Source organism: Orcinus orca, chromosome 2 (assembly GCF_937001465.1).
Source record: "Orcinus orca chromosome 2, mOrcOrc1.1, whole genome shotgun sequence".
NCBI lineage: Eukaryota > Metazoa > Chordata > Mammalia > Artiodactyla > Delphinidae > Orcinus > Orcinus orca.
Window position 1 is genome coordinate 75,664,365 of NC_064560.1, and position 14,982 is coordinate 75,679,346.

The window sequence follows — 14,982 nt, forward strand, 5'->3', positions numbered from 1 at the left end:
TTCTCTTGTTGCTCCGCGGTATGTGGGATCTTCCCGGACCAGGGCTCGAACCCGTGTCCCCTGCATTGGCAGGCAGATTCTTAACCACTGTGCCACCAGGGAAGCCCCAGGTCCGCAATTTTTAAACAGACACCCAGCATCTGAAATCTTCTAGAGGGAACAGGCCCCACTCAGCTGCCGGCACCCAGCTGCTTTCTATGTCTCCAAAGGAAGAGAGGGTGGATTGAAGAAAACTGAAATAAAATCTTGTTTTATGACCATGCCAATGTAAGAAAATGCCTGCATAATGTTATCCTGGTGTGGAAAAGAGGTATTCACTGAGAAGGTTGCTGGGGGTTCCAGTCCTGATTTGCATGGCCTTACGAAGTCCCTTTCTCCCTCTGAGCCTCCATTTTCCCTTTTAGCAGGTGACCCCCTCCTTCCAGTTCTGGGCCGCTTCCATCTCCATTGTGAGTGTGAGGTTGGGTCTTCTCCCAAGCAACCACCTTGGTGCCCTGGCTGTACCTGTGGGTCTGTTTTGGAGGCCTCCCAGTCGAAGGCAAAGCAACAGGAATTCCGTTGGGGGCATATGGAGCTGGGAAGAGGCCAGTTTACTTGTAGGGCTTGGCTCTTACTCATGATACTTTTTTTTCCCTTTCTTTATTATCTTAGAACCATTCAGATGGTTGCCTAGTCTACTTTGGCTCCTTTAAACAACTCTACACTTCAGGTTTATTTAAAAAAAAAACACAAAATAGGTTTATGACTGATTTAAGCCAGGAAATTCCCTAATGGGAATATCCTTAATGAGATTTTCTAAAGAGAACCCTCTATGAAGAGCTGGAATTAATTGATTATTTGTAAGGTAACCAAGCAAAGTTTATGATAAGATCATGAAGTTTGTGGGAACGGAGCGTAAGCCACACTAAACATACACACACACACACACACACACACACACACACACACACACACACAGATGCACACTATTCCTGGGGAGGCAGAGAGCACAGAATTAGCCTCAGGAATCCCCACTCCTGTGTGACCTCGGGTAAGGCACGTCCCTTCCTCACTCAGCTCTCTCTTCCTCCATACAAGAGAGACTACCATCTACATGAACATGAGTGGTAAGCCACAGTAGCAAGGCCGTGAGGAGGGTCCTGGTGTCCTGGTAGACATTTAGTGGTCTCTTCTAGCTCTAAAATCCTATGGGATTCTCTATTTTGTGGCTGGGCTGAACATGTAGTATAGAATATTCAAATTTGAAATTCTTTGAGCCCAGCAACTTTGCAAAGTTATTTTTGTTATCAAATTTTATAAATTCCACTGTTGTTTCTTGAATAGATTGTTAATCTAGTTAATCTATATAAATATCCAGAAATATGGAAATATAAACCAATAGCATTTTTCTAACACTCTCAGTAGTCAGCCTTTGTGGTATTTTTATAATGTCTTGTTCAGCAAATGGCAGTTTTTACATCCACTATTGCCTACTAACAAAAGAGACTTGAAGTCTTCTTGGAAGTTACAGATTTTGTATTTCTTCCCTAATATGCTGATATCTGAGAGAATGTGTCAAAAAGTGCCATCTAGAATGTGAGTCATGAAAGTCAACTGGCAGAAGACAGCTTAGGAAACTGTCATTAGAGCCACTGGTGGAAAGTCTAGGACTCTGACCCCTGACATCAGCTGCAGCCTTATTTAAGCAAATGGAAGAGAGAGCTTGAGTGAGAGCAAACTGTCAGGCCACTTGGAATTCACAAGGTGTCTGCCCAAGGAACCCGTGTATATTGTAACAGTGACAGTGATGATGGCAGCTAATGTTTATCATGTGCCCACTGGATGCCAGATGCTGTTCTAAGGGCTTTCTCCTGTAAGGGAGGCACTAATATCATCAGCCCCATGTTACAGGTGAGGAAGCTGAGGCAATAAATAGAAATAATATGCCCAAGATCACACAGCCATAAATGGGAGAGCTAAGATTTGACTCTACACAGAGCCTGTAGTCTTAGCTATTACCCTAAATGTTTCACTAGGAAGTAAAAATTATTAAAAATAAAAAATTACTTAAAAAATAATTACAAAACTGTTTTTATGCTTTTAAAAAGTTCAAAAATAACTTGAAGGATCTGTGTTTTAATCTACTATCTTGATTACTCAATTTGTTTCTGTACTCACTATTTTTTACTCCATACAAGTATTTAAAATTAATTTTCTGGTTATTAATTTTCTTCCCTGAATAATTAGAAAAGGTGAAGTATTACAAGTTAAGAGACTCAGGCTTTGCCATGCGATTACTGTGTGAATTTGGTTGAGGCCTCAGTTTCCTCATGTTTATTAGAGGGTTCCTTTCTTTAACTGAAACAGTTCAGCATGTGTAAATGTCATTCTGTGAACTTAAGAGACACTGCCTGTAGAGAGTAGATGGCTGGGGCCAGTGGCCAAGGGGCTGGCTTCTCCAGCCTGGGTGTAAGGGTTGCAGGCTACAGCTCCACCTCCACGTCTTGGCAATGAACCAGCCTAAGATGTCACAGAAACATGCTCAAGCTGGCCAGCACTCAGTATGATATTTAGAAAGAAGAAAATAAAAGCTTAAGGATGATCAAGTTCTCTTAAGTAACATTAAACGAAAGCATGCTATGCTTCTTCTAATTTCCTCTGAAAGCACTTCTCATATTTGCGAAGAGAATGACAGGTTGAATATGTCAGCCCGTCATACTTCGGATGTGATGTGTGGGCTGGTAGTTCATCACAAAATCATCCACTTTATAGGAACCAGTTAAGTTTCAGTGCCAACTCTTGTTCTCAAACAGCAAGATGACTGCTAACTATGGTGTGTATATGTTAGTGGCCTGAAATTACAGTGATATTGTTATTTTAAGGTAGAAATGGTAGAAGGTCCTCACTCATCATATGCATGCAACGATATTATTGTTTAGGGAAAATAAGATGTGAATACTTCAAAAAATCACTGTTTTTAAGAATAATCACTTTTGTCTTTTCAGTCTACCATGCAAATTCATAGAGACCATAAACAGATTAATAAATTATTTTGTAACTTGCCATCCAAATTATTTATTCATTTACATATTCAAAATTACTTATTAGGGCCCTGCCAGACATAAAGAACTTGAAAAGACAAATTCTCAATTGCTGTTATAGGATTAAAAAAAAATTTTTTTTGGAGGCCTACAAACCTCTGCAATTCCATTTTTTAAATATCAAGAATTAGTCACCTTGGTAACAATTGTGGTGTGTATGAAATGCTAAATATTTATTAAATAGAATTGAAAACTGACTTGTTAGTTGTTCCTCTAAAAATTTCAACTCCTGCCTCTGTCCCTCTCCTCCCCTTTGCAATGCAACTATGCCTTCAAACAGCATTCTTTAAAAGTCGGCTTTATGGCTTTGGAGGAAGAAGCTGATTTCACAGCCAGATTTGCCACTGCTGTGGAAAACAGAGCGCACATGCAAGCCAGCTGAAGTCATGCGGACTGCAAGGATTAGGGCCGCGGGGGCCTCCACTGCTGCTGTCAAATTGCAATTGGAAACAGCTTTTCCAAAGTACAGCATGAGAAATCAGGAATTCCTGTCCACAGTTCCCCAACCCACTGGGTTTTTATCAGGCTTGGTACAACCCATTAGAGATCAGAAATATGAAAATCATGATGAAACCAAACAAGAGTATTTTCTGGTTTCCAAGTTTTGTTCTGCCTGGATCCCTTCCAAGCCTGTAATTACTGTCACTCACCAGTTAATAAGGGAACCATTTCTGCCTAGGGACAGGAGCTCCAGGAAGGCTGGACCCAAAGGTCAGGCAGGCTCAGTTCAGTGACCTGCCTTCTGTCCAACCCCTGGATGTGCAAATTGTCTAACTGCTCAAATTCTTAAGTTTATCTCAGTTACTTGAACTGTATCTGTCACTTAGGGATAAAATAACTTTTGCAGAGATCATAGAAAAACTATTTAGAACATTAATAAACTAGAACCATTCAATGAAATTTTTTTTTTTTTGGGGGGCACTCCAGCTTTAAAGGAAAGAATCTACTCTCAGGAAAACAAGCTCAAGTCAGCAATTTAGTTTAAAAAAGTAAAATAACTTTCAGGATTTGGCTTGAGATTAATGCAGAGGTAGCCCAATTTCCTATACCTCTGTCTAGATTTAGCAGATCTAGAGGTCAATTATGGCCACATCCACTTCATTTGTCAGCTCTTCAATGATCTTTGAGACACAATTGCTAAAGTAGGAAAATGAATTAATCAGAGAGTTGATCAAAAAATGAGCTTATCTGATAAAATACCAGCATACCTGTTACATATGAGTCACTCATTCTGGTCACGATACAATGCTGTGTTATACATGGATTAGGTAACACCCAAAAGTGAGCCAGCTGTAACTTTTTACCTTGAAAGATTCTTAATTAAAATTCCCTTGGATGTATGATTTCCAGGCAAGGAAGGAGCTGTGATTTGATTTTTTTTTTTAACATGCCTTAAAGACTCCAGTCAAATTCCATCTATTCAGTGAAACTTTCCCTGGTCCCCTAATTTCTCTTTTGTCTTTCTCAGCAAGTTTCTGGGACCTCTCTTCAGCACCGGACATTCTGTACAATATATGTAAGTTGCGAGTAGGTGAATATTCCCCGACTATATGCTGGGCTGTTTCCCCAAAGGCAGTGATTATGTCTTACTCATTTCTGAAGCCCTCTCCTCCCCTGTTCTGAAATTAAAAACTAGAATTCAAAACAAAACAAACAGAAAAGCCCCTTCTTTTGTCTAAAATGTATTATTAATTTCTTAGGGAAGAAGATGTTTTCAGAAAAAAGTATAGGCAAATGATGGACAAAGTTTCAGAAAGGAAGAGAAAGCTCAGGGGGAGAGCATTATGTGCAAATTGGATGTTCAGCAAAGGTAAACAAACCAAGGATCTGAAACAGTACCCAACCAACACCATAAATCTTGCCCCAAACTGGAGCAAATTTAGACTTATTAGGACATTCTTTAAGAAGCAGCATTCAATTTTTGGACAGAAATTTTCAAAAAAACCCTTGTCCTCTAATAAAAGCAATTTCTTAAGAACACCTTAGAAATCTACTTAATGAAAAATCTATAGTTTGGAGAAACTTTTATCAAGACGGATCAAATCAAGAAAAAAAATTCTGGTTAACTATAAATTAAGTAGAATGTTCCACCAGCTGGGCCTCACCTTCAATCTGGCAATGAAATCTATTTGTTAAGAGCAATGAGACTTGAACAGCCCTTACCTTCGTGAATATACATCTTTTGAGCATCTTCAGGATGAAGTAGCCCCAGTAAAGATTAAGAATTTGCAGGACCATGAGCTGTAGGTTGAGGAAGATGCATGAAAAGAAAGGCTCAAGGTACTGCAGAGGCAGAATCAGCGTGAAATACAAAATCCTGAAAAACCAAACAGATGAGAGTATTTCATTACAGTCAAAGTACTTGTGAATTTTCAGTGAGAAAACAAATACTTTATCTCTCAAGGCATACAACACTTATTTCATTCCTAATGATGTCCAGGAAAGTCTCAAGAGAAAACAATATGATAATATTACCTTATATATCATTATTGGCAAGCCACAAAAAAATACAGTCTGCCTCCTGGGAGAAAAGTTAAAGCAAATGGAATTTTTATTGCCATGCTGCCTACACTCCAATGTTTCTCTACCTCGGTTTCCTCTCTGCAAAGAGATGAGTGTACACTAACCCCACTCACCTTCTCAGGATTGGATAACACGAGATAATGAATGTGTATATGGGGTTATTATTGCCTTTTGACACAATCTCATTTATTTGGCATCAAAAGTGAATGAGGGAAAGAAAAAAGTGAGTGAGGAATTCTACAAGAGTAAATTTTGTGGATAAAAGAGACTTTTTAAGGAAGCAAAAGTTCTGTTATTACTTCTACTTCCACTTTCTAAAGTGAATTGCATACTTTATTAATTTCATAAACAGACTCCTGGACACAATTTGAACTGCCCTCGATGACCAGAATGCACAGTGCCTTCAGATACAATTGCAGTATGAAGGCTATCTGTTGTCTTCCCAAACTGCATACACTGCTAGGATTTTAGAGTTCCTGGATAGGTTTGTTTGTAAGTATATTATTCGAATTATAAAAATAATTTATTCATATAAAATTGGAAAAATAAGAAAGTTGCCCATAAAATCATGATTTTAAACAAATAATACTGTAATTTTTGTGTGTTATCTTCTATTTTTTCCTACATATATTTATTTTAATTTTAAATTAACATATAGTAAAATTGACTATTTTGGGGTGTGCAGTTCTATGAATTATAATATGTGCATAGATTTGTGTAACTACCACCACAATATGGAGACAGAGCAGTTCCATCATCCCCCAAACACCAGTGCTGTCCCTTTGTAGTCACATCCCCAGGCCTAACACTCGGCAACCCCTTATCTATTCTCCATCCCTTTAATTTTGTCTGTCAAGAAGGCCATACAAATGGAATCATACAGTGTGTCAGCTTTTGAGACTGCCTTCTTTCACTCAGCATAGAGCCTTTGAGATTCATGCAAGTTGTGGGTATCAACAGCTCGCTCCTTTTTTTTTTATTACTGAGTTGCATTCCATTGTGTGGATGTACCCATTACAGAACATTTGTATTATTTCCAGTTTTTGACAATTATGGACAGAACTTCTATAAATATTTATGTACAGGTTTTTGTGTGCACATAAGTTTTCATTTCTCAAGGGTAAATACATAGGGTTGGGATTGCTGGGTATCGCACTGAAAGTATATGTTTACCTTTATAAGAAATTGAAAAGCTGTTTCCCAGAGTGGCTGTTTTGCATCCCTACCAGCAACGTCCAAGAGCTCCAGTTGCTGCTCATCTTGAGCAGCACTTGCTATTGTCCTGTAGAGACTTTGCCACTGTAGTAAAAGTAGCACGCGTGGGATCTTACGTTCAATTCCATTTAACTTTAAATCAAAAACATTTTACCTGAAAAACTTGGTGTATATTGTCTTTCCCAAATCAAAGTTTATTTCTTTAGTTGTGTATATTCCTAAAGGTGAGAATACTATTCCAAGGCATACATTAAAAGTATAGAAGTTCAAGGTTATATTAAAAGCTATTAAGACTTTACCAGATTATTTTCCAAAATTATAACAATTTAGAAGGTGACCAGCAATTTATGAAAGAAGAGTTTTATTGAACCCCCCTAACCAGTATTAAGTGGGTTTAAACTTTGCTAATTTAAAAAATAAAACAATTCTTTTAACATCTTTATTGGAGTATAATTGCTTTACAATATTGTGTTAGTTTCTGATGTATAACAAAGTGAATCAGCTATATGTATACATATATCCCCATATCCCCTCCCTCTTGAGCCTCCCTCCCACCCTCCCTATCCCACCCCTCTAGGTGGTCACAAAGCACTGAGCTGACCTCCCTGTGCTATGCAGCTGCTTCTCACTAGCTATCTATTTTACATTTGGTAGTATATATATGTCAGTGCTACTCTCTCACTTCATCCCAGCTTACCCTTCCCCCTCCCTGTGTCCTCAAGTCTATTCTCTACATTTGCGTCTTTATTCCTATCCTGCCCCTAGGCTCATCAGAACCATTTTTTTTTAGATTCCATATATATGTGTTAGCTTACAGTATTTGTTTTTCTCTTTCTGACTTACTTCACTCTGTATGACAGACTCTAAGTCCATCCACCTCCCTACAAATAACTCAATTTCATTTCTTGTATATATGTGCCACATCTTCTTTATCCATTCATCTGTTGATGGACACTTAGGTTGCTTCCATGTCCTGGCTATTGCAAACAGTGCTGCAATGAACATTGTGTTACAGGTCTCTTTTTGAATTATGGTCTTCTCAGGGTATATGCCCAGTAGTGGGATTGCTAAGTCATATGGTAGTTCTATTTTTAGTTTCTTAAGGAACCTCCATACTGTTCTCCATAGTGGCTGTAACAGTTTACATTCCTACCAACAGTGCAAGAGGGTTCCCTTTTCTCTACATCCTCTCCAGCATTTATTGTTTGTAGAATTTTTGATAATGGCCATTCTGACTGGTGTGAAGTGATACCTCACTGTAGGTCTGATTTGCATTTCTCTACTAATTAGTGAGGCTGGGCATCCTTTCATGTGTTTTTTGGCCATCTTATATCTTCTTTGGAGAAATGTCTGTTTAGGTATTCTATTTTTGGATTGGGTTGTTTGTTTTTGAATATTGAGCTGCATGAGCTGCTTGTAAATTTTGGAGATTAACCTTTTGTCAGTTGCTTCATTTGCAAATATTTTCTCCCATTCTGAGGGTTGCCTTTTGTCTTATTTATGGTTTCCTTTGTTGTGCAAAAGATTTTAAGTTTCATTAGGTCCCATTTGTTTACTTTTGTTTTTATTTCCATTTCTCTAGGAGGTGGGTCAAAAAAGATCTTCCTGTGAATTATGTCATAGAGTGTTCTGCCTATGTTTTCCTCTAAGAGTTTTATAGTGTCTGGTCTTACATTTAGGTCCTTGCTGAGTAATCCTGGTTGTAGGTTTTTCCCTTTCATCACTTTAAAAATGTCCTGCCACTCCCTTCTGGCTTGCAGAGTTTCTGCTGAAAGATCAGCTGTTAACCTTATGGGGATTCCCTTATATGTTATTTGTTGCTTTTCCCTTGCTGCTTTTAATATGTTTTCTTTGTATTTAATTTTTGATAGTTTGATTAATATGTGTCTTGGTGTGTTTCTCCTTGCATTCATCCTGTATGGGGCTCTCTGTGCTTCCTGCACTTGACTATTTCCTTTCCCATGTTAGGGAAGTTTTCAACTATAATCTCTTCAAATATTTTCTCAGACCCTTTCTTTTTCTCTTCTTCTTCTGGGACCCCTATAATTCAAATGTTGGTGTGTTTAATGTTGTCCCAGAGGTATCTGAGACTGTCCTTAATTCTTTTCATTCTTTTTTCTTTACTCTGCTCTGCAGCAGTTATTTCCACTATTTTATCTTCCAGGTCACTTATCCATTCTTCTGCTTCAGTTATTCTGCTATTGATTCCTTCTAGAGAATTTTAAATTTCATTTATTGTTTTGTTCATCATTATCTGTTTGCTCTTTAGCTCTTCTAGGTCCTTTTTAAATGTTTCTTGTATTTTCTCCATTCTATTTCCAAGATTTTGTATCATTTTTACTATCATTATTCTGAATTCTTTTTCAGGTAGACTGTCTATTTCCTCTTCATTTGTTTGGTCTGGTGGGTTTTTACCTTGTTCCTTAAGCTGCTGCATATTTCTGTGTCTTCTCATTTTGTTTAACTTACTGTGTTTGGGGTCTCCTTTTCACAGGCTGCAGGTTAACAGTTCCTGTTGTTTTTGGTGTCTTCCCCCAGTGGGTGAGGTTGGTTCAGTGGCTTGTGTAGGCTTCTTAGTGGAGGGGACTTGTGCCTGTGTTCTTGTGAGTGGGGCTGGATCTTGTTCTTCTGGTGGGCAGGGCCACGTCCGGCAGTGTGTTTTGGGGTGTCTGTGAACTTAGTATGACTTTAGGCAATCTCTCTGCTATTGGGTGGGGCTGTGTTCCTGTCTTGCTAGTTGTTTGGTGTGGGGTGTCCAGCCCTGGAGCTTGCTGGCCGTTGGGTGGAGCTGGGTCTTAAGTGTCGAGATGGAGATCTCTCAGAGAGCTCTCGCTGATTGATATTACATGGGGCCAGAAGGTCTCTGGTGGTCCAATGTCCTGGACTAGGCTCTCCCACCTTGGAGGCTCAGGTCTGACACCTGGCCGCAGCATCAAGACCCTGCCAGCCACACGGCTCAGAAGAAAAGAAGGAAAAAAGAAAAAACCACAAACAGATAGAACCACAAACCAAATGGTAAAAGAAAAACAAGGGGGGAGAGATGAGACAGTGGGATGCAGTGTGGGGTCTGACTTGGGGTTTCACCTGAGGCTTCCTTCCACCCCTGGCTACCGAGCTGCAGAGAAGGCAGGAGCTGCTGCCCCTGCAGGCTGCCCCATCCTCCCTCCAAAACAATTTCAACTTGCATTTTTTGCAACCTTTGACAGTTCCCTTTGACAGTCTGCTTAGTAGCTCTATTTCCTTTCTTTGTGAGTTATTAGTTTAAGACCTTTATTCAAAAAGCAATAATATGGGACTTCCCTGGTGCCACAGTGGTTAAGAATCTGCCTGCCAATGCAGGTGACAGGGGTTCAAGCCCTGGTCCAGGAAGATCCCACAGGCTGCGGAGCAGCTAAACCCTTGCGCTACAACTGCTGGGCCTGGGCTCTAGAGCCTACAAGCCACAACTACTGAGCTTGTGTGCCACAACTACTGAAGCCCGCGTGCCTAGAGCCCGTGCTCCACAAGAGAAGCCTCCACAATGAGAAGCCCGCGCACTGCAATGAAGAGTTGCCTCCACTTGTCGCAACTAGAGGAAGCCTGCATGCAGCAACGAAGACCCAATGCAGCCCAAAATAAATAAATTAGTTAATTAATTTTTTTAAAAGAAATAATATGAACTTTGAACTCAATATAACAAAAATAATAGCCATTTATCCGTTTTACTTATGTAAATTTTTTTAGAAACTTAGGAATTACAGAAAAATATAAAGAGGTTAAGTAAAAATTAAATTAAAATCTCACAACTCACAGGTAACCCAGTATATATTATGTCTGGTGAACATAATTTAAGACATCTTTCCTAAAAATATATTATTTAAGGTGTTTTTCCCCCTTCCCCATTACCACATGATTTCATATAACAGGGATCACACTATGGTTGTGATTTTTTACCCTGCTTTTATCACTCAATAATATGTTACAGAGAGCTTTCCATGACAATGAACATATTTATAAATCAGGGGTCAGCAAACATTTTTGTATAGGGACAGACAGTAAATATTTCAGGCCTCTGGGGCATTTGGTTTCGGTTGCAAAGGTTCAAGTGACCATTGTAGTGTGAAACTAGCTATAGACAATATATCAGTAAATGAGTGTGGCTGTGTGCCAGTAAAACTTTATTAACAAAAACAGTCAGTGAACTGGATTTGGCCCGTGAGCCAGTTTGCCAACCCATACTACATACCATCCTATGTAATAGCTGCGTAGAAATCCACTTATAGATCTTATAACTTATTTAGCTAATCTCTTATTGATAGACATTTAAGTTGTTTCCAAATTTTCACTGTATTATAAAGAACGCTTGTCTGCTGATGGGTGGGGCTGGGTTCCCTCCCTGTTGGTTGTTTGGCCTGAGGCAACCCAGCACTGGAGCCTGCCTGGCTCTTTGGTGGGGCTGATGGTGGACTCTGGGAGAGCTCACACCAGGGAATGCTTCCCAGAGCTTCTGCTGCCAGTGTCCTTGACCCCACGGTGAGCCACAGCCAGCCCCCACCTCTGCAGGAGACCCTCTAACACTAGCAGGACTTTGAAAGGACCTAATGGATTGAAGGACTTTGGGAGGTGGTAGTGTTAACCTAGTAGATTGACACAGAGTAGGGATTGACACTACTTAAAATAATATAGGGGACTTCTCTGGTGGCGCAGTGGTTAAGAATCCACCTGCCAGTGCAGGGGACACAGGTTCGAGCCCTGGTCCAAGAAGATCCCACATGCTGCGGAGCAGCTAAGCCCGTGCGCCACAACTACTGAGCCTGTGCTCTAGAGCCCATGAGCCACAACTACTGAGCCCATGTGCTACAACTACCGAAGCCGCATGCCTAGAGCCCGTGCTCTGCAACAAGAGAAGCCACCACAATGAGAAGTCCACGCACTGCAACGAAGAGTAGCCCCCGCTTGCCACAACTAGAGGAAGCCCGTGCATAGCAATGAGGGCCCAACGTAGCCAAAAATATTTTTTTTTAAAAAAAAAGGGAGTCAAGATGGTGCTGAAAGCATTGGGTTAGAATTCCACTCCAGCCAATTGCTTGATTAAAGGCAACCCTTGCTGAGGGTGAGGAGTTGAATAGTTGAATAGTTGGATAGTATATTTACAGAGACTACTGGTGGTTCTGGATATTTGCTAAAGAAAATGAGAGGGGAGAAGTTGCTGAGGAAAATCAAAGAATTAACAAGTTTTCCTGAAGGCTTCTTTGAGCTCTTGACTGCATCTGTGTAATCCTGAGGTACCCACCTGAGTGCTCTGCATTTGGCAGTTGTCCAAGTACTTTTGTTGCAAGAGTGATGGCAACCAAACGTTAATTTTTGGCATCATGGAAAGTGCTTTGGTTAAATTGAGAACTACTCTTTTGGAGGTTGTGTAGTCAAAAGTATTAATTAAATTGACAACAGTGAAAAAAAATAAAGAACACTGTCAGAATATTACTTGTAAAGACATTTTGATAAAATTGTTTGATATTTCCTTAGAATTGCTAAAATCCTGAGTCAAAGAGTATACTCAATTTACATTTTGAAGTGTATTGCTAGATGCTTTCCAGCAAGACTGTGCCAATTCATAGTCTTGCACCCAGTGTATGAGAGTATCTGCTTCCTTGGATCTTGACCAACATTGTACTTTGTCAGCTGCTACGTAAAACAATATCACACTATTTATATATTTACATTTTTATTTCTTGTGAAGATATATATATGAGTTTTTAAAATTATTGTGATTTGTGCTTTTGTGAACTGCTTCTTCATGGTATCTATTTGTCCATTTTTCTTTTGGGGTATTTACTTTTTCTGTTGACTCTTAAGTACTCTTTATATGTTAAGGATTATAATATTACTTTTTAATCATGTTAAATAACATCACATGGTTTTGATTCTTACAACTTTGTTTATAATTTTTCTTGACAAATCAATTTTTAAAACATTTTTGTAACAAAAGTTATCAATTGTTTCCTTTATATGAAACAATTGTTTCCTCCATATTAGGCTTTAAAAGGTTTTTCTCACCCCCAACATTTTAAAATATATTTTTCCATATTTTCTTAAAATCTTGGCCCTATGTAATCTTGAGTCACTTATTTGTGCATATTCTCAATTGTAAAATGGAAGCAATGAGTACCTACCTTATGCATTCAATAAATATTTATTAAGCACCAAAGTGCTACCAGGAACTTTGTGGGAGCCAGAAATACAGCAATGAATAAAACAGACTGAAATTCCTGAACTAGAAGGGCTTACATTTTGGTGCCTGCATCCACAGGGATTATAGGAAATAATATATATAAAGCCAATTTGCTATTCTGATTTGCTGGGTCCTTAAGCAATTGTGTGCCTTATTCTGGACTCACTTAGCCTATAATGCCTTTCCCCTTTTCAATTGAAATTCTTTTCACCTATCAAAGCATGGCCCTCTCCATACCAAAATCTCTGTGCTATTCTGCTCACCTCTGAATTTATAACTTTTCTCTGGGCTCCCCTGATACCAGCTTCTTTAGAGCATTTGGCTGATTCACCCTGCCTTGCAGTAAAAGCTCTTATATTAGTTGACTCCTCATTAGCTAGCAAGCTTTCTAAAGACAGCAGCCATGATGCCTTCATCTCTGTATCCTCCCATCACCTGTTCCAGGGCCTGGTCCCATACAAGGTCTCCTACTGGGAATTTGTCAGTGTCAAAACTAACAAAGGAATCTACTAAAAAATATCTCCTTCATGCATTCTATCAGAGAATGTGAATAATTACTTAAACATATAATTAAACTCACTGTGGTCCATGCAAAGAAAGAAAAGGACAGAGAGCATATTGCAGGGTTCTGACTGAATGGAGATTTCCCTCTTCCCTCTAGTTGAAGGGAAGACACAGAAAAGAGGATTCCAGTCAGAGGAAAGGACACATACAAAACTCTCAGGTGGAGGCATCATGGAAAATTCAAGGGCTAAAAGAAGACCAGTGTGGCTTCAGGGAGAGGAGTGGCAGGGGGTGGGGGTGGGGTGAAGATAAAGCTGGATTGGTGAATGCAGCCATCTCCTGTTGGACTTGAAAGTCAAGGTCAAGGGTGTGGCCTTCGTAGTAACAGCTTTGGGAAGCTTCGCCAGTTTTAGAAAGAAGAGTGATACACCTGGCCTAGAATCATCAGAGCTGGGCTCCAGGGCTAAGGCTGCTATTTTCTTGCCTGGTAACCTGCACAACCTCCCATTCCTTGGGTAGAACTAACCCCACATCTCTGAATGAGCGGCTCCAGAGAAACACACAGCCAGCTTTGCAAACTGCAGAGTCCTAGAAACAGAAGAGACTGCCATTAAACACAAATGCCTTCAGAGACAGCCAAGCCACTGCAGAGAGGAGAGGTCAATGGCATGGGCACTGGAGCCCGCTAGATTTGGATCATGGCTTCCCTGGGGTCTGCAGCAAGTTACGTAGCTTCTCTGGGCTTCAATTTCTTCTGTAATAAAACAGGTCTCACCTTGTCAGGTTGTTATGCGAATTAAATGAGTTGACAAATGGGAAGAGCTTAGCATATAGTAAGCACTCAGAAATGGTAGTTATAACATTACTATTACCATCATTATGACGAGATGGCTTTCCACCACCACCCCCTTTCCTACTGCAGAGGGCTTCGTTAATAATACAGGGAGGGCAACACCCAGGGAGGGTGCCGCTGAAATAGCTGGATTTTCTGCATATCAGGGAGAAGGAGGAGGCCGCTTTGGAGGGGAGGAGCCGGCTAAGGAGGAGTGGGGACCCTGTGCTGTGGGAGGACAGAGGGAACAGGAGGCCCAAGAAGTGAAGAGGAGTTCAGAAGGAAGGACAGCAGTTATGGGGCTTCAGTTGGCATTTTCAGGGCCTCTTTCTATGGGTCTCACTGCCCTCACTAAAAGATGGTCCAATCTCTCAGCCTTGATTTCTTCTGGTCCTTTGCTAAAAGGAGAATGGGAAGGAAAAAAAACAAATCTGCCTTTCTCAATTTTGTGTATCAAGTGTGCAGACACACGAGTGAACCCACAAACACTTGCACATTTACCTTGTGGGTCCTGTGGAATCTCCCTTTTCACAGAGAATACTCCTCAATTCTGCTCTGTACGCTGGCCTTTAACCTGTACAAACGGATGCACTACCATGGTGCCTGTGGATTGCAAA

The 14,982-nt window shown here is 40.1% G+C and overlaps 1 protein-coding gene across 1 annotated transcript in view; it reads right to left on the minus strand.

Annotated features, from left to right (window-relative positions):
- Positions 1–14,982, minus strand: part of CERS3 (ceramide synthase 3) — a 123,527-nt gene that overhangs the window by 37,329 nt on the left and 71,216 nt on the right. The window contains exon 10 of the mRNA XM_004271678.3: positions 5,244–5,397. Coding sequence (XP_004271726.1) covers positions 5,244–5,397 — 154 coding nt within the window. The remainder of the gene's footprint in view (positions 1–5,243; positions 5,398–14,982) is intronic.